The sequence below is a fragment of the Catharus ustulatus genome, chromosome 4, assembly GCF_009819885.2.
Source record: "Catharus ustulatus isolate bCatUst1 chromosome 4, bCatUst1.pri.v2, whole genome shotgun sequence".
In the NCBI taxonomy this organism is placed as follows: Eukaryota; Metazoa; Chordata; class Aves; order Passeriformes; family Turdidae; genus Catharus; species Catharus ustulatus.
Window position 1 is genome coordinate 20,619,043 of NC_046224.1, and position 18,416 is coordinate 20,637,458.

General features: G+C 42.6%; 3 protein-coding genes across 3 annotated transcripts in view; 1 reads left to right on the forward strand and 2 right to left on the reverse strand.

The window, feature by feature from the left end:
* The window catches only part of UTP20 (UTP20 small subunit processome component), a 62,501-nt gene extending 53,532 nt beyond the window's left edge, over positions 1–8,969 (forward strand). Inside the window, exons 52-62 of the mRNA XM_033057684.2 lie at positions 154–233; positions 995–1,064; positions 2,089–2,271; positions 2,759–2,890; positions 4,026–4,158; positions 5,202–5,401; positions 5,765–5,836; positions 6,226–6,492; positions 7,182–7,308; positions 8,149–8,294; positions 8,656–8,969. Of these exons, the coding sequence (XP_032913575.1) occupies positions 154–233; positions 995–1,064; positions 2,089–2,271; positions 2,759–2,890; positions 4,026–4,158; positions 5,202–5,401; positions 5,765–5,836; positions 6,226–6,492; positions 7,182–7,308; positions 8,149–8,294; positions 8,656–8,811 (1,566 nt within the window). The 3' untranslated portion in view covers positions 8,812–8,969. The remainder of the gene's footprint in view (positions 1–153; positions 234–994; positions 1,065–2,088; positions 2,272–2,758; positions 2,891–4,025; positions 4,159–5,201; positions 5,402–5,764; positions 5,837–6,225; positions 6,493–7,181; positions 7,309–8,148; positions 8,295–8,655) is intronic.
* A 539-nt stretch (positions 8,970–9,508) lies between these two features.
* ARL1 (ADP ribosylation factor like GTPase 1) lies at positions 9,509–15,525 on the reverse strand. The gene is made up of 6 exons (XM_033057685.2): positions 15,257–15,525; positions 13,277–13,414; positions 11,922–12,003; positions 10,851–10,962; positions 10,036–10,214; positions 9,509–9,863 (listed from the first exon to the last, which is right to left on the reverse strand). The coding sequence occupies exons 1-6, from the start codon at positions 15,258–15,260 to the stop codon at positions 9,833–9,835; spliced, it is 546 nt and encodes a 181-aa protein (XP_032913576.1). The 5' UTR covers positions 15,261–15,525; the 3' UTR covers positions 9,509–9,832.
* Positions 15,526–16,576: 1,051 nt separating this feature from the next.
* Positions 16,577–18,416, reverse strand: part of NUP205 (nucleoporin 205) — a 44,079-nt gene continuing 42,239 nt past the window's right edge. Inside the window, exons 42-43 of the mRNA XM_033058650.2 lie at positions 17,999–18,072; positions 16,577–16,927 (exon numbers count right to left, since the gene is read on the reverse strand). Of these exons, the coding sequence (XP_032914541.1) occupies positions 16,775–16,927; positions 17,999–18,072 (227 nt within the window). The 3' untranslated portion in view covers positions 16,577–16,774. The remainder of the gene's footprint in view (positions 16,928–17,998; positions 18,073–18,416) is intronic.

The window sequence follows — 18,416 nt, forward strand, 5'->3', positions numbered from 1 at the left end:
CAGCAGTTGTTGACCCTTTGTGTAACAGGAAAGGAATGAAAGGGATGATTCTCATAAGCTTGCTGCTCCATCACTAAATTTTCTTCATAAGCTTTTTATAAGCTTACCTGAATGTTCATTTTAACTCCTCTCTGTGTTGTTTTTTCTTTCCAGATTTACTTAAAGTACATTCTGGATTACCCCCTTGGTGACAAACTGAAACCAAATTTGGAATTCATGCTCGCACAGCTGGAGTGAGTTTATATTCCTGACTTCTCTGTGAGAACAGAACTTTGTTTTTAAATATGACTCTAGTGTGCCAAAAAGCTCTTTGTAATGAGCAGAAGTTATGGCTGAAGTCTTAATTTTCCTACTTCTAAAACACTTTACTTTTCCCAAGACACAATGTTTGATGAAGAAAATCCTTTTTTCTTACCTCTGTTTCACAGCTAATTTTGTTTTTTATCTGTTTGTAAACAAAGGTTATGTTGTTTGCTTAGTGGTTAACCACCTCCACTGGTTGTGAATCATCATAAAGTCACCCTAGGACAGAGGTGAAGTGGAAAATAAAGAGAGGAAAAATGAGTGGAAAAATGAAGAGGAATAAGGGAAGGTGCATTTATGGGGACTGCTGTCCCATGGCAGTGTCTCAAGTGCGATTGTAGGCACAGTTAAAAAAACTATACCAATTTCACAGGAGTGCTGGGCCTCCAAGCTCCTCCTGAGCTTCACCCCTCCCTTGCTCAAGGTGACAGCAGTTTACCAGCACAGTATGGCTGTGCTAACTCAAGTGGGCTGGAACCCTTGCTGGCCTGTTCCTGTCACTGTGCTTGTTGTCTGACAGACAGCTGATGGCCTGATGCTTCTCTTGTCCACAGTACCAGGCCAGATCTGGTAGCTGTTGTAGAAGAATCCCTATCAGTGCATGTTTCTGGAATTGGTTGTTCTTGTAAATTGTTGGCTATGTTCTAGGAGGATTGACTCATCCCTAACAGTTAATTTTTTTTCTTCACAGGTACGAATATGAAACTGGGAGGGAGTCTGCACTGGAGATGATTGCATACCTCCTTGACATGTTCCCACAGGTAACCAGCACCCCCTGGTGTTTCCAAGAATCAGGCAATTGCTGCGGTTTGCAGTAACAGCATTTTCTGAGCAGTTTATTTTGGAAGCACTTGTGAGCTCCTATTATCTCTTATCATGAGCAGAATATTCACTTATCTCCAAAGAACCTGGCTGTGCTCCAAAAGAGAAATGACATGTTGGAAAGTTTGCAGTACTTCTTTGCCTAATGTGCTCTGTGCAAGTAAAATAAAGCTGTGTCAGCTGAAGTTTGGATAAACTCAGTCGTGATTTATGCCAGGAAGAAACACAACCAGTTTAGGAAATGGGGTAGGAATAGAAAGTGGAGTCTAGACTTTTCTCATTGTAAGGATTTTCAATATTCATGGCAGATTGTTGACTGAACTGGTGTGTTCTGTTTGGTTGACCTGACTGGAGAGGAAGGACTTCTCAGTGGGGTGGATCAAAATGAAAGCTAAAAAATAACTGTGTGTCTGTACAGGATCACATGTGCAAAATCCTAAGCTGCCTTGAAGCTCTGCAGCTGGAGTTTAACTGCACATTCAGGACAATGGGAGAAGTGCAATCAAGCAATAATTTGGGAGGAAAAGAAATTCTGCACAGTAAGCTGTGCTTCACCACTGTCTGATGATTTAATATTTCAGATTGGTTCCTGGGAACTCTTGAAAGTGGCAAAGAGCTGCAATCTGAGAAAAGGACATTTGGGTGATTGCTGCAATGCTGAGAACTTCAGCCTGTTTCAGTGAGAGCTGGACATGAAAATGCCCTTTAAGGTTCCACACTCACTTTGCTGACCCAGGGATATGGTACCAAGTCAGAGTCAGAGCAGGGCTGGGGCTGCTGTACATTCCCTGTATGCTCCAACTACAGGCTCCTCCTATTGTAGCAGTCCAGCTGCCTTGACATGATTCCCACTCAGGGCTAACACTGCTCCTGAATATATTGCAGCAAATACTCCTTTTTTTTCCCTTTAAATGGCAGAAGCTCCTTAGGTATTTGTGGTTGATAATGGTTGTTTCTTTCTAGGATCTCCTGCACAAATACTGTGGGCTGTTTTTTCTCTCTCTTTGTATGATGATGATAAATGATGACTCAGTCAAATGCAAAAAGATGGCGGCTTTGACATGCAAATCTCTTCTCCGTAAGATCAGCACTGAAAAACAAGATCTGATGTTTTCTCTGGTCACAGAGTGGTTTCACAGCAAAAAGGTACTCTTTGGTCTTTTCACTGACCAGGTCTGAACTCTGTTGGAGGGCTGAGTAAGTTTAAGGCGAGAGATTGCTAGTACCAGATTTGGTGGGTTGGTGGATTAGTTCTGTCCCTCTGTGCTAGAGGGCATTCTTCAACACTTCGTGGTTTCCAGCCTAATATGTTCAGTTTTGGTTTGTAACTGTAAGCTGCCTGTTGCATTGAGAAGAGTTGCAAAGTAGCTCCAGATATCTGCAGTTGGGAACTAGGCTGGAAAAGGTCTTCTGTTATTCAGTTTTAGGGTGCATTCCCAGAGATAACTTGTGCTGCTAGGCACTTTTATACCTCCCTGGCAGCATCTCCTTTTTCAATATACTCTGAAAACCAGCTTTTCTTAAGGTGCTATTGCTGCAGGCAGAAAGTAAGGGTTGCTACCAGCTCCTGCACTTGGGAGCTGCAGGATTTGATTATAAGAGTTAACAAGGGGCATTATTTTTTGTGTGTCAGAGCTCACACAGGAGGTTGGCTGCCCAGGCATGTGGTTTGTTTGTTGAAGTAGACGGAGTGATGTTTGAACGGCGACTTGCAGCAGTCCTCACTTTGATTGAAAAAGAAATCAACCCAAGTCAATTTGAAAATGTAAGTAACTTTTTTCCATGCATGAAGCTTGAGGAAAGAAAATTAAGAAAATGGAAAAGGGAAAAAGTGTAGGAGAGATTTAACAGTTGGACTTAGTGGTTCAGGACTAAGGAAGGACACAAAACACACACATTTGTTCTGAAGAGGACCCCACTGACCTAGAACCATATATTTTTTTGCCTGTAAGCCTAAATTTTATGTTATATGTCGCAGCACAAGGGGAAAAGAAACTTTGCAAAGCCACCTGGCCTGAGCCTGCAGCCATACAGTGTAACCAGCAGATATATTGCTCCTTGCAATGTTGGAAACATGTCTGCTAGCTGCAGAGATTTGTGTAAGCATTTCATGTCAGGAGTGCATGGTTGTGACTGCCTGCTTTGTCCAGTGTTATCTACAGCTTTAGCTTTCAAAGGGGTTCCCTTCCTGTGCTTCAAGACCATGGTTTTGTTGTATGGAAAATCTTTTTAGTGCACATGATTAACTCAGAATAACAAGGCTGCCTCAGATTCTGCTTGGCATGTGATAATACCAAAGGGATCCTGTGCCTGGGGAGTGGCCATGAACGTTACTAATGTTCAGCATGCTGCCCTTGCACAGGAGAGAAAAGAACCTCAGGATCTGTAAATTGGCAAGAGACAAAAATAAAATACCTGCAGTGAGGAGAAATTTGGTGTAATCACACCCTGTGCTGTGATATGTACTGACAATTTACATCAAGCCAGCTGGTGGTTGCAGGCAGGGTGAGGCCTACAGGCAGCATGCACTGTGTTGTTATGACAACTCAGGGCTTCCAGGTGATACAGGCAAATCTGCACTCAGCTGGGCTCTAATGATAGGAGTCAAATCCACACAAATACATGCACAGACATAACTTGTGTAATTGTTTGCACTTAGAAACTCAGTTATAGTAATGTCTGTAAGAAAAACAAGAATTATTCTGATACAATCTCCTGCAGAGATTGTCTCCAAAGGAAATGCTTCACTGGAGGTGCTTCTGTTCTGTTAATATTGGGAATTGGTACAAGTCAGTCTTCTAGTTTTTTGCATCGTTGATCTGAAATTTATCTAGTGAGGATTAATCAGCACTGTCCTCAGGTTCTCATAAATATCTTTCTTGATTTGCTGATTTTATTAGATAACTGAAGAGGAAGAAGAGAAGGCTGCAGATAGGCTGCTGTTCTGTTTTCTTGTGCTGGTAAAAAAGCTAATCACAGAGTGCAACTTGATTCAATTAACCAGGAACAGTGATGTTGTGAGCAGGATCTGGGGTAAGTATCATTAAAGAGTTATTACAGCTGTGTTACAAGAAAGATTCTTTGTGTGCCTTGTGGTTTTTCACACGCTAATGTAAATGACTGAACTTTATTATACAAGGTTTCCATTCTGCAAAATGCTAACACTAAGCAGTTACTGGGCAATGAAAGATAAGTTGCTAGTGGAAAAGGTTATAGGGTTGATGAAAACAACACACCCTCTGTCTCAATTGCTGGGAAGTATTTTCTATTACCCCCAGAGCAAATAGTTGGAAACTATTTTAAGTTTTAGCGTAATTACATTCTCTTGGAGGAAAACATTGAGTCTCCTGAGAAGATGGGATCATACATACCAGCCAGAAGACAATGACGCATGGTAATAATGCTCTAAATACTGTGTGTCTGTAAGACCTGCAAGTTACTTGATTTAAACAACTTTCCTGTGTGTGAGATTATACAATATCAGGCTGGTTTATTGGCATTTTGTTGCCTTTATTTTAACTGCTTCGTTTGCTGCAATCAGAAGACCTGATGTGGCTGGTTAGTGACTTTGAGGAGTCCAGCTTCCCAGGTGCCTTTAATTAGATAGCAGATAACCATTGTTATCCTGGATTTTGGTGATGGGCAGCTTGGACAGACGTGAGACAGGATGGCAGCTCCATTTATTCTCTGAAGCATCCTCAGCCTCTCTCCAGGAGTTTGATTTGACCATCAGCAGCAGGGCCAGCTGACACAAGTCTCACAGCAGCCAGTCCCCAGACATCATGGGCAGATGAGCTGTGGCACCGAGTCCCTGAGGGGACTGTAGTTGTTGCAGAAACATGACTTGCCTTATCACTGTGGGGACATTTGGATAACTGTAGGTTTTTGCTGCTCTCTGCTTTGGCTGGATTGAGCTGCTAGAAAGCCTTTTATTGTGTTCTGAGCAGATGAGCACAGTTCACTTAATTTACCTTTTTATTGCAGCATATGTTGTGGTAATTGTTGGGAGTAACCTGATTCTGTTTTTCCACTCAATGGACCATCTCCTTTCCTGAAAGAGGTTTTCTTTTCCCCAGGTCATGTCCAGTCTCACCTGTGGTATCCTCATAGCTGGGTGTGGCTGACAGCCACTGAGATCTTTGGCTTGTTGTTTGCATCTTATAAGCCAGAAGATCTTGTCAACAAATGGAAGGAAAGAAAGTCAGGGAAGAGAAAAAAGACACCAGCAGAGCTGTCTGCATCCATAGTCTTCTTGACTGCTGAACTGGACAAAAAGGTAATGATGTCTATACTACACCTTCACTCTGCTCATGCTCATTCCCTTACTAGGGCACAAAAGTGGTTCATAGTTCGTTCGGCTTGCACATTTCTCTTCTAGTCATTTGTCTGCTGTCTAATCCTCATCACTTAGAGCATTTGAGGAGGTGTCTCTGCTGCTGGGAGGGGGCTTCTCTGGGGTCTTATTCTCAGCAACACAAAAATACCCTTCTAGATTGTAAGATGCAGGCAGAAGTTATGTTTAGCTGATCCTTTGGTCTCCCCTGGGAACTGCCTTTGGTGACTGCAAAACAGTGCTTTGAGTCTCTGCTACCAGCTCCCTTCAGCAGAGTCATTCCTTTCTCCTTTTCCATTTCCCCAGATGAAGAAACTTGCATTTGGATTCTGCCATCAGCTGCAGTCCAAGTTCCTGGACATGTCTCTGAGTGAGCAGGTAAGAGCAGGAGCCTGTCTGGGGCTGCAGGAGGGCACAGAGCAGGCCCTGGCACATGAGAGATATTGTGTCCTAGTCAGGACAGCACTGCTGCTGTCTGGTGGTGGTGGTGGCTCAGGGCAGATACACAGTTCAGGGCTGGCTTGCTCCAGGCATCTGAGCAACTGTGAGCCTCTTGGGGGCCCAGAAAGTCCCCACTCTGATGTCAGCCTTCTAAGGGGTGGCAGGGACAGAAAGGGGGAACATTACACAGGGCAGGACTGGGGTCTCTGCCATTGCAGACTCCTGGGTTGGCAAGTTCCTCTGTCAGATCAAGTCTTGGCTCTTACATGCTCTGGTGCTTACAAAGGCAACCCACAGTGACTGACTCCTCTGTTTCCACACTTCAGGTTATAAAGAATTTACTCTTTGTGGCCAAAGTTGTTTACTTGCTAGCCCCTGCCTCAGAAGAAGGCAAAGAAGCAGTTGGAGAACTCAGGTGTGAAGTGGAAGAGCAGGAGGTCTCAGAGGATGAGAGAGATACTTCTGCTCAAGGAGAGGAAGAAAGAGAGGAGACACAAGAGAAAGGCCCGCCAGCCACACTGCTGTGGTTAATGAGGAGGCTCTGTGTCATGGCGAAGAGAGAAGCAGCATGTTCCCCTAAGGTCCCTTTAAAGGTAAGAACAGTGTTAGTCCCACTGCTTTGTTGAGGTGGGCACTTCTACAGGATAGCGTTGCTCTGGTTCTTTGCTTTCAGGGGACAAGAGGCAGAGGGTGCTGTGAGCTGGCACTGAAGCTGGTGCTGAAGAAACAAGCCATTCATTTTGGAATTGTTAGGAAAGGCTTGTGCCAGTTTGGTTCTTGCTAATGCTTCCAGCCTCCTGGGGGCTGGTGGAAGAGTGGTAAATCCCAAGACACCGAGCTGAAGGGACAGAGCAGTGCCTTTGGATGCCTATGAGTGCTATGCTCATGCAGGCAGGGGAATGGCAGTATGGAGTAACTTGCTAGAAGAAGGGAAGGGGATGTGTGGGAGAGCATCACAAAAAGCACTGTGGTTCCCCATGGTGCAGAGCTACATTGAGCTTTCATGTCTTCAGCTACCTCAGTTGAGGACAGTGAGAACAAGCCTGTTGTTCCAAGTGTCAACAGCTGCCAACCCAATCCCAGCTCACACAACAGGGGTTGTGTCTTTCTAAAAGCTGTACTTGGATGCAGTAAGACCTTGAAAGAGCAGTGAATTTGTGACTCAGGTGTCTAAAACAATACCTGCTGTGTTGAACAGTGATGTATGGCCATCTGGTAGCAGTTCAGTTAGGAAGTTTCCTTCCAGCTTTCCTTACTTCATGTCCCACACACTTCTTTTCAGAGAAGCTGCATCTTTAAGTTCCTGGGAGCAATCTCGGTGGATCTGGGGCAAGACAGGATCAAGCCCTACCTTCCAATGATTCTCACCCCTCTGTACAGGGAGCTGAACAGCAATTATGCAGAGCAAGGTAAGGGATTTCCCTCACAAATAGGAATGTGCATCACAGCTATACCCCAGTACAAACACTACCTACCATTCCTCTTGCCTGTTGAGACATTGATACTGTAATCAGTGAATTTCACCTGCTTGCTGTCTTACCAAAATACCGGGAAGGGAGGAGAGTATATGTCAGCTGAAATAGAAACCTGCACGTTCAAAGACTGGAATGAAGTTAGCCATGCTCCTGTGTCCAAGTGGATAAAACTTGAGCATGTGGTGTAGTGGGAAAAGTGTAGCACTCGAGGGTGGGCTCAGGGTGGCAAGACTTAAGAGTCCTTGCTGACAGGAACTTGGAAGAACTGTTTGAGAGACCAAAAGGAAGTATTTGCTCTGCTCTCAGTTTTCCCTTAGCACCTCGCTGTAGCCTTTTTTTCACCCCCAGTATCTTTTTTTTTCCCCAGTGATTGTAGTTAATATATTGCCATTAACTAGTGATTCCAACAATTAAGCCAGCCTTTGTTTTGCTTACCAAGGATGCTGACTGACAAGGCTGGAATCACCTTTATTTCCAACAAAGCCTGGTTCACTCAAAGCCTAGTGGCTATACATGGAAAGCCACTTGTAATTATCTTTGGGGTGACTTTACCCTTCTGAAAAAATTTTTGCTTCTCAGAAGCATTTTTTTTTGTTTGCTGGTTGAAAAGCCACTCTCTGGGAAAGCTGGTGAAGCACCAGCAGCTTTCACAGGTGCCAGTTTGGGGAAGATTTATCGATGCAGCCATCGTTTATTAAAGAAAGAGGAATCCATATTGTGCTCTTGACTTTCATTCCATATGCTGAAAAGATTAAGTCAATTTTGTTTTAATAGATCCAACACTGAAGAACCTTTCCCAAGAAATCATAGAACTTCTCAAGAAGTTAGTGGGGCTGGAGGCCTTTTCACTGGCCTTTTCTTCTGTTCAGAAAAAGGCCAACAAGAAAAGAGCAATGAGGAAAAAGCAGAGAGCATTGCAGGTAAGATTCCACTTTCTCTTGAGAGAAAAAGAAATAAGGCTTCTCTAAAGGCTTGAGAGCTGCCCAGAAAGGGGAATTTGAGGAAGAACTTCATTTATTAGGACAGTTTCATCAGTTCCTTTACAAAACTTGGAAGAAGCTGTGTATGATCAGCCTGTTGCACAGGTTCTGGCTGACAGGGATGGTTGCCTGCTTACCTGAAGGGCCAAGCAGGCTGAACACCCTCAGTTTTGAGGAACCCAACAACACCCACGTGTTATCTTAGCAGCCACCAGTTTCATGAACTTAAGTAGGAAGTTCATGATGTTCACAGGGACTGCTGTTAGTTGTCAGCGAACTAACAATAACTGTTTTTCCTTAGGCTGTAGCAAATCCTGACATTGCTGCAAGGAGGAAGCTGAAGAGACATAAGAATAAAGCGGAAACCAGGAAAAGAAAAATAGAATCCCTGCGCCCTACGTACAAGGCCAAGCGACAGCGAAATAATGCACTGAAAGATTTGGCAATAGTGGAATGAAAAGGCTTTTCCTTCCTGGAGGATTAATTTATGCAAAGTAATACCAAGCTAAAGAACTACTTACTGTTTTGAAAAGTGCTTGCATATTTCAATTGTATTTATTTTTTATGTCCTTTTTCATCTAGGATTTAAATAAAAACTTTTATTTTTTTTCCAAACCTGTGTATTTACCAGAGCATGTATAGTTGAATGGGCACCAACTATGGTATTTAATATAAAATTTTACTTCATTGGTAAGAAATGGTTTCTGTGATGACTGTACTCGTGCCTGTGAACACACTGGTCCTGGAGAGAAAAATCTGCCTCCTAACTCTGATTTGGTCTTCAGTTTCTGCAGCTAAACTGAGCTACTTACCTGTCACTTCTGGCTAAGATGAGAGTGCAGGAACAACAGCTCATGAAGGTGGAAGTTAAACTGAAGTCACTGCCCTGGCACATCGGGCAGTAGTGTGTGCTGAAGACACTGATTTGCCTTTGAGACCCCACTGAATGCCATGTTGGCAGCCAGAGGTGCACTACTTGTGCTCTCTTGCTGTACTTCACTGTAACAGTATGTCTGGACTGAAGGGTTACAAAGTAAAACAATACCAGCTTAAGGGAACCGCTGCAGGTGTTCAGCCACCTGGCTGTGGAACTGGCAGCACTTGGATTTGTTTCTGTAAAGCAAGCAGCCTCTAGCAAGCAACACACCCCTGGGTATAGCTGACAGTTCTAGATTTTATTAGTGTTTTATCTACACCAATATGCTAGCCACCGAAACCATCAAAGGAAGGGGAAGGACAAAAAAAACTCAACTTTCTCAGCCAGTAAGACTTTCATACAAATTAATATAAGTACATTCTTTAAACAAAAAGAAAGAAATGGAGTATCATAATGTACACATTCACTTATTTCAGTTTTACAATTGAAGAAAGGCTTCCATGTTACAGAAGTCAAATTCAAAGCTGTCCTATTTACAAGGATCTGCAGAAAGGAGGATGCTGGCTATAGCTGACACTTCCTTGCAATTGTCAGTTTTGTATCACTGCCTGCTCTTCAAGGCCTCCACCAACCTAGGAAAAAGGTTAAGTCAGTTACTGAAACATCATTTAAATTCTGCAAAAGCGTCATTCTTCTAATGTGGATTCTTTTAAGTCAGACTCTCCACATATCCAATTGTAAAAAGCCTCCCCAAAATGTGTAAAATTAGGCATATGAATGAAGCATAATTAGACTGGTACTCACCATTCCATTGCTTCATCAAGCCCTGTGCCTTTAGTTGCAGAGGTTTTGAATATCTGCCATTTTCGGTCTTTTAAAGCTGGTAAGCCAAGGGCATTTGCCATTTCTGTGGGAGTCATGGCCTGTTCCATGTCCTGTTTATTTGCAAACACCACCAAAATGGCTTTCTTCAGCTCTTCTTCCTAAAAAAAAAAAGAAGAGAAATCGAGGAAATTGTTGCAGAAGCTTCTACAGAATTTATTTAAGGAGAGAAAACCTATATAATAAAAAAGAACTTCAGCAGCTCTCAATTATTTAGTTTGCTGACTTGTGTTCTGTAAAAAATTCTTCAGCGAAAGAATGGTGGTTATTTTCAATTCCAGTATGATACCCTACAGGAGCAGTTTCAAAACATGGCCTGTCCAAATTATGAAACAAGCTAGTAGTTGGATTTAACAAGGCACATTAAATGTGCTTGCAGGTATTTGGGGGGCAAGGCAAGAGATAGAAAGGAAGCGTTGCTCAACTCAACTTCTAGTAGGACACTAATTACTGTCAATGCTTCAGGGCTTGATTTTGCCACACTGCAGTACTGACAGATAGGTAAATTTTCATATGACTGCAAGGCTACATGAAATTAACTGTCCTGTGAAATATCAGCAGAATATGCAGTGCTTTTTCAGTCAGAAGCACTGCACGGGCTGTGCTGAGGGCTGGCTGGAGTTTCACAACTGAAGTTGAGCTTCACTTGGTTCACTGAACCAAATTTCATATTTACTTAAAAAATTTAATGTCTCCGTTTGTTTTACTGATAATGACTGTGATCCTTGTTTTCTTACCTCTAACATGGCAACAAGCTCTGATTTTGAAGTGCCAATTCTGTCTCGATCACAGCTGTCCACTACATAAATGACAGCGTCTGTGTTTGAATAGTAACACCGCCAGTAGGGCCTGCAGAGGAGACACAAGTTCCAGTCATGTCATTTGCATGTTAGCAGTTCTTCTTAGCTAGATAATTAAAAACAGATCACCAAGAGGAAGTGAAAACTGTCTCTGGGGTGAAAGGCCCCAGCAGGCAAGTAGATTTCTTCAAGAGGCTACAAAAATGAACAGACAGTACACATACTCTTTAAGGCAGAACAAAAAAAGCCCCCAAAAACCCCAACCCAACACAAAACAAATGAAGAAGTAACTTAAAAACAGGGAAATAACAGAAATGCTGGAGACAGATTTATTTGGGAATCAGACTGCAGGACAGGAAGGCAAGGAAAGTTTAAAGACATAAGCATCTTCATTACAGTCACCAAAAAAAGATCACGAGAGAAATCTTAAATTACAAATTAATACAGAAAATTAATTAACAAGGATCAAAACAAACCACTTTTTTCAGAATTACTGAAACTAAAGAGGGAAGGAGCCTTTATCTCACTAACTGCACCTTCCATACTAGCTAACTGTGCTGCACGTTGCTACTGAGCACTGAAAAATTAATCACAAGAGGATCACAGAGGGGTACTGTTATTGACTAATTACAAAACTTGTGAAGCTTGCTAAAAAATTACCATCTGTACCTAAATTCAACTTCACTGTTCTCAAGAATGCAAAGCTAGGAGTATCTTTTTGGGTTTTTATGACCCACTCCACTCTTTCTCAGAATGTTACTCAATTGCCTACTACACTAATAAACTTATTTTTAAAGCACAACTGAATACAAGTGAAAACACTGGCTTGTTTTTTTCCAATCTGTAGTGCATCACAGGTTTTACAAACTGAATTCCATCAGATGAAAATGCTCTCCTGAGAATGGGCTCTTTTTAAAATTTAACCAATTTTCAGAAGTACCTGCTATGAGAATTCCAAGAACTTGGCACTTATTAGAGAAAGTTAATTGACTTTAAGAAATCTATTACCTTATACTTGTCTGTCCTCCTAAGTCCCAGACTTGAAATTTCAGATTCTTGTAGGTCACCGTCTCAACATTGAAGCCAATGGCTGAAACAAAGTTAAACAATTTTACTTTTGTGATTTTCCTGTTTTTCTGAAGAATACCACAGCACTCAGTTAAGATTTTCAGACCCGAAAATTCTCAGTAGCTGCATAAGGAAGTTCATGCCCTTTGAAAAGCTACCCCAACAAACTCAAAATAATACAGAAATATTTCTTTTGAACTAATAAAACCACAATGTAAACATATTGTAGAGATTTGTAACAAATGCTAAGGTTACTGGTTGTTAAAAATCAACAGTAGTGTGTCTGAAATCAAGAAAAGAAACAGAGCAAAGGATCAAAGAACTGGCCTGCTATGATAACCAAGTACACAACTGATAGCAAGAGAGTACAATGTGTCCTTCCGTCCACACAAGGTTTGCACTCTTGTAAGAGCCACAGCAGAAGCAACTTCTCAGGGCTTGTTACCAATGTCTGGAAGATGGCAACAAGGCTGCAGTATCACATATGTCATTCCTCTTCCTGCCAGCGCAGAGAAGCACAGCACAGGGAAGTGAACAATGGGCACAGGCTGCTTAAAACTTATGGAGGCTGAAATAAGCAAAACCCTCAGGCAAAAAGGTTATAGCCCAGCAAATTTGTTGGCTTCTAAATGGTAACAGAGGCCTGGGCAAAGTCAGATTCAGGAAGAACACAAGACATAAAAAAGTCAAGCATGCCTTGTCCTTCATGTTACACGGAGTGATCATGGCCAGAACACTTGAGCACAGACACTGGGTGGGTGTGGCTGCATGAATGCCAAGACAAGTGGTGAAATCAATTGCATTTTTTTAAATAAGCATCATCTTCTCCCTTGAAACCTCACATTGAGTTTTGTTACATTTTCTACAGAACGCAAAGTTAAACCATCTGATTCCTTCTCCATGTTAAATGAAAGTGTTTATATAACCCTTGTTAAAAAAAGGTTCACCATCCTATGTACAGCAACAATGACCTCTGAAATTCACATAGTAGCTACATTTGGAAACAACAGAATTACACAGTCCACAGTTACAATCTATTGAACGCAGACCTATCACGAATAGCCTGCAAAATTATGCTAACAATCTTGAGGTCAGATGATTTTTGCATTTTGTAGGGCAGCATAAAATATTTTTTGTAATACTTTTATCCAAGAAAAGTTCTTAGATATGACAGTGCAAGGCTCCCACAACATAAGGTCCTTTTGTTTATAGAGGAAGCATGCAGTAAGTTCAGCTGGCAAAGCTGATGTGTCAGAGCTACAGGCAAATATTCTCTCTGGGGGCAGATCACTTACTTGGAATGGTGGTGACAACTTCTCCAACTTGTAACCTGTAGAGAATGGTTGTTTTTCCTGCTCCATCCAGCCCCAGGATGAGAATCCTCATCTCTCGAGTTCCAAACAAACTGGAAAAGATGGTGGAGAAAAAGCCCCCTACAAAAAACAGAGGAGAAAGACTTTTCAGTGTCAGTCAGCTCTCTGGAGGATATGCAGACAGACCAACCTCATTTCTTATGGCCTACAAGATGTTTCTTTTCTCCAGAGAAAAAAGACAAGTCCAGGTTGTTGCCCAGATGGCTGTGTGCTCAACAACAGTATGTCCTCCTGGGTTATGCTGCCATTTTACAATTTTATAGTAGCTCACTCCAGCAAATCACACTGCAGTAGCATCAAGCTTTCTCACTGCAGTTACAATTTTATTTTTTCCTTTTCTCTCATTTGCCAAAATGTGAGTCATCTTCTTTTTGGCTTGTATCTGACTCTACCTTTTCAGTGCCAGAGACTATACAAGGACCAAAAGAAGCCTGAAAGAATTCAGCATCAGAAGATGTTTATGGTCTTCCAGAGGACTGCTCACTTCTTTTTTTCTTAAAATTATGTATAAATCAGTGGGTACATATTAAATCAGCTCATTACAAACAGCAAAGATGCACCAAATCAAATACATTAATGCTACAGAGAAGTCTAGGAGCTGATTTTAAATGTCTTTTTTTTTTTCAAAATTGGCTTGTCTCAGCATCTCATTTATTCTCTAAATGCATACAAGAGTACTTGTGGTCAGGCTAATCATAGAAAGCAGTTTTTCATAGAAAAAAAATATTTAATTTTTAAAATAATCATAGAAATAATACTAATGTTCTAAGCCAGTAACAATTACACATTTTCCAAAGATTTTTATAATAAACATAGCTAATGTTAAATCATAACTTTGTAAATACACTTAAAGCCTGCAAAAGGTAATGAAACATCCAACAACCCAGAATCACTGACAACACTGATAAACTATCAGAGACAAATTAAACAAGACTTGCAACCAAAATCTTACTGACAGATGTTTTGATAAAAATTATTTCCTATGTTTGCCTGTCTAGGGATCTGCCTTTCCAGGGAAAGGAGGATGCAACTGAGTTTATATTGCAGAAGGAAGTCAGACTGATAACAGGTTGCTTTACTTCTTCTAAGCCACCCCAGCACAGAAGCCATACATGCTACAGATCTGGAAAACAAGAAGGAATAGGGGACCACTAGTTGCCAGTCTGTATAGTGCTGCTCATGGCACCTCTTACTGCCAGACTGGCACATAACCTTAGGAGAACTGAGCTGGAAAAAGGTATCTCAATAGAAACATCACAAGTAGAAGGCTACCACTGGTTGAATGGAGGCCTAAGATTTGAAAATTCTTTCACTCAGTAACTTCACTTGCAGTCAGACACCTCTCACTCCCTCTTTTTATTTATACGCTATTGTGTACGCTTTTCCCACACTAAAACACTGCTCAAACACCATGAGCAATAGGATAGGTTCACCTCACTCACTCACCCCTCAGATTCAGGGCCTCTCTCCATTATTCCCTCTACTTCATTTACTAGCCTGCAAGACCTCTCCTAATCCACTCCCTACCGGCAGCCCATTACAGGCGTGATTCAGAGTTTGATTTTGCCAGGTGTCAGGAACAGAGGCCTGGGGCTGTGACCGAACACACCCTCCCGACGCTACAAGAACGATTCGCCATCGCCAGGCAGCTCCAAGGCGGCCTCCGGGCGCTGCGGCGCCGGCTGCCCGGGAACCGGCCCGCGGGCAGGGCCTGGCCTGAGGGCAGCAGGGCAGCGCCCGAGCGCGGCCCTCGGCCCCGGCCTCGCTCCGCCGGCGGGCAGACCCTCGCTCCCCGCGGCACGGCTCAACAGCGACCCGGCCGCCCTGCCGCCGCCCCGTCTGCACGGCCGCCGGGAGGGGTGGTGATGGCCACGTCCCCTCGGGCTTCCGCCCGCTCCTCACCCATGTCGAGCCGCTCCGCCGGCGCTCCGGCCCGCCCCGCTCCGCTGCCCTCGCCGCGCTGGCCCTGCCGCCGCCGCCCGGCTCCACGTCGAACGCCGCGGCGAGTAAACAAAGTCCCCGCCCGCGCCTGCCGCCGTTTCGACACACGGAGCCCGGCAGCGCCCTCGGCGCCGAGGGAACGATGATCCGAGAGCGGGACCCTCCCTAGACACGCCCGGGCGGGAGCAGAGCGGGCAGAAAGTTTGGAGAATAAAAACCGCGGCCCCGGGGCCAGCGCGTGACGAATCTGCGGCGGCGGGAGCGCGCGGCGGGAGCGCGCGGCGGGCGGGGCGCGGCGGCGTCACCGGCCCGGGGCCGCCCCGCTGCACCGAGAGCCGGCGGGGAGCGGGACCCTCCGGCCGCTCCGCCGACAGCGCGGAACCGCGGCCGGGAGGCCTCGGAGCCAGCACACTGCTTGGACCAGGGCTTGGTTTGCTCCGAGTGGCGGAGAAGCAAAACCCTGGTGGAAGTCAACAGCCAAAGTCCAGCCGTGTAAAAGGTTGATACCAAGGTGCTGCTATGGATTAGCTAACAGGCCGCACCTGACAGCAGCACTGTCATCATCACTGCATAAAAATGATGTCTTCCAGGTAATTAGGTAGTGCAGATAAGCAAATATAAAATAATAAAACATGTGAATCAGTAGGTAAGGAAAGCTCAGAAGAAACATAATGTACAATAATGCACACATGAACTGAGCTGTAAGCTCAGACTGAGTTAAGGGGAAGCGCAGCAGATCTCATGTCAATAATCAACGATTACCCTTTTTCTAATAGCTTTTTTACACAAGATACAAGGATATTTGAATGTCTCATAGGAGCACAATCTAACTACAGAATCAACCTACCATTCACAATTACTGGCTTCCTATCCTATCCTTATACTTGTGTTGCAGCAAGAAAATCACAAACCCTTACTCCCCCAGCCATAAGAATCAAACCTTCCATTAATTTTATCACTTTTCTCATTTAAACTTACTCAAAGAGAAGCAGCTTGTACTTCTTTCAGCTGAAAAAAAGGGCAAGGGGGAGCAGAAATTAGCAGTTCACAGTGCAAAAGGAATACAAAATCCACACCACAGTAATCAGTCTGCAAGTGATGAAACGTGAACTTTATGTTTCATTAAATCTGTGTGTGAAACAGGAACAACACAGACAAAGATGTTTTAGTTTTCTCTGAAACATTAACAAATGCAGTATCATCACAGCTGCAGAACTTCCTGTTTCCTTGAGGTCCTCCATTAGAATTATTTCTTGCTTGAAATTTTACATTATTCATAACTCAGTTGAAAAGAATCCTTTATTTTTTATGTCAAGTTGGGAGCAGTAGGTAAGAATACACAAAACTCATCCACAGGGATTAAAAAAAAGTAACAAAATAATTTTGACAGTATTTAGAAAATGTTTGATCTATAAAATTCAATGAAGGCCTGCCTTAGTACACTGCTTCACTGGGCAAGCAGCATGTACCAAATGTCTTTTAGGTCCTTGATATCCTTAGGAGCCCACGGATACGTCTAACAAGAGCTTGAATAAAGGTGTACCGTGAGCGAACCTTGGAATATAAACCTTCAATGTCCAGGAGCTTCTTCTGCAGAGATTCACCAAAGCTGTTTGTGGCTTCAATCTGAAGCTGAGAAACAGAGATTTGATGCAGTCATCAATAAAAAATCTTTTTCTGAAATGCCAGCTTATCATCCCCTGCCTGTCAACTCTTTCACTATGATTTATTCTCTTACCTGCTTTCCAAAAAATGGGTTTTTCTGACTTCTCTAATTAGTATTACTTACTCTCTTTTAGGAATTACTGGTTATAATTCAGCTTCTTCACTCAGAGTCATACAAACATGACTCCCAGTTAAAATTTTCCTAGTCCTTTAAGGACTCTTTAGAGTGTCTGTGTGCAGCAACAATATTTTTTCATTAATGCGCATGTAAAGAGTCACTGAATTCACTATGCTTTAAGTATTTTACAAAAATGATACTGTACACTTTACTTTTGAACAAACAAAATAAATGATAGATGTCTCATCACAAAACACACAACAACTTTCTAACAATTCTAGATCTTATAAAGGTACTCGAGAATGAAGTTTTGAAGAACATTTTTTTCTGCAGTCATAGAAATGTCAGTGGGATTTATTAACAAATATCTTTTTTTCTTGCCACCTCTGCATCAAATTTACACAAACTATTAAATTTCTGTGTAAGTGGAAATTACTTCTACCATTCACATTTTATAGTCTACTCAGTTCCTATTACCCCTTTTGATCTCATTTCTCTATAACCTAGCTGAAGCTGACTTGTAGTGAACAGCTGGATCACAGAAAATTGAGAAACTTGCCCTCACATTGCAGGTTTTTCAAGGATATCTGGTGTTTTTGGAAAGCTGCTATTAAAAAACACCATTTGAATGGTTGGTAAGAGAAAAAGAATGATTACTCTAATTTTTAAGTATAGCTCATTTTTTACTCAACTCTTCATATTAAGATTCAAAGACCCATGCACAGCAGCAAAAGTGCCACCTGTTTCACAACATTTTCCAAAGCAATTTTGTAATGCTTCAGTAATCCTAAATAAAATTCTATGCTCTTGGTGCTACTGCAGATTGTTCAGAAGAGGGAGAACAACAATCAGACTTGCTCCCAATAGCTGCACGGTAGCCAGGAGCACTCTGCACCCTGCAGCAGACTGTCACATCTCACCTGTTCTATATCGTGCTGGCTCACACGATTCAGTCCACTACTGAAATCCAGCCTTGGCTCTGAACCAAAGGAATCTGGCAATAGAAAACAAGATGTTAAAATTATGTTGGCTGCTCCACACTATCTCTGTATGAAGTCATGTAACAAATTTAAAACAGCGGTCCAATTTGATCCAAAAGTAAACTTATGCATTAGAAATTACACTATTTTTTTCACTTAAATGATTTAGAGAAAATGCATAGAGTGAGTCATAAATAATTTTGATCACACAACATGGCACTTGAAGCAAAAGACTCTTCTGCAAATCCACTCTCCCTGATTTCCTTCAATTTCTTTCTTTTTTGAAAGGACTAAATTCAATAAAATTAAAATCCTCTGGTGAATCAATGGTGGCTATAATTCTAAAAATACTTTTCAA

Bases quoted from the DNA above. Each gene is read 5' to 3' on its own strand.
- ARL1 (XM_033057685.2), bottom strand. The intron at 12,004-13,276 runs GTAAGTGATCTG...ACTTTGTTTCAG, and splicing joins AGTTGTCACCACCATTCCAA to CCATTGGCTTCAATGTTGAG. The intron at 10,215-10,850 runs GTAAGAAAACAA...TTTTTTTTTTAG, and splicing joins AGCTTGTTGCCATGTTAGAG to GAAGAAGAGCTGAAGAAAGC.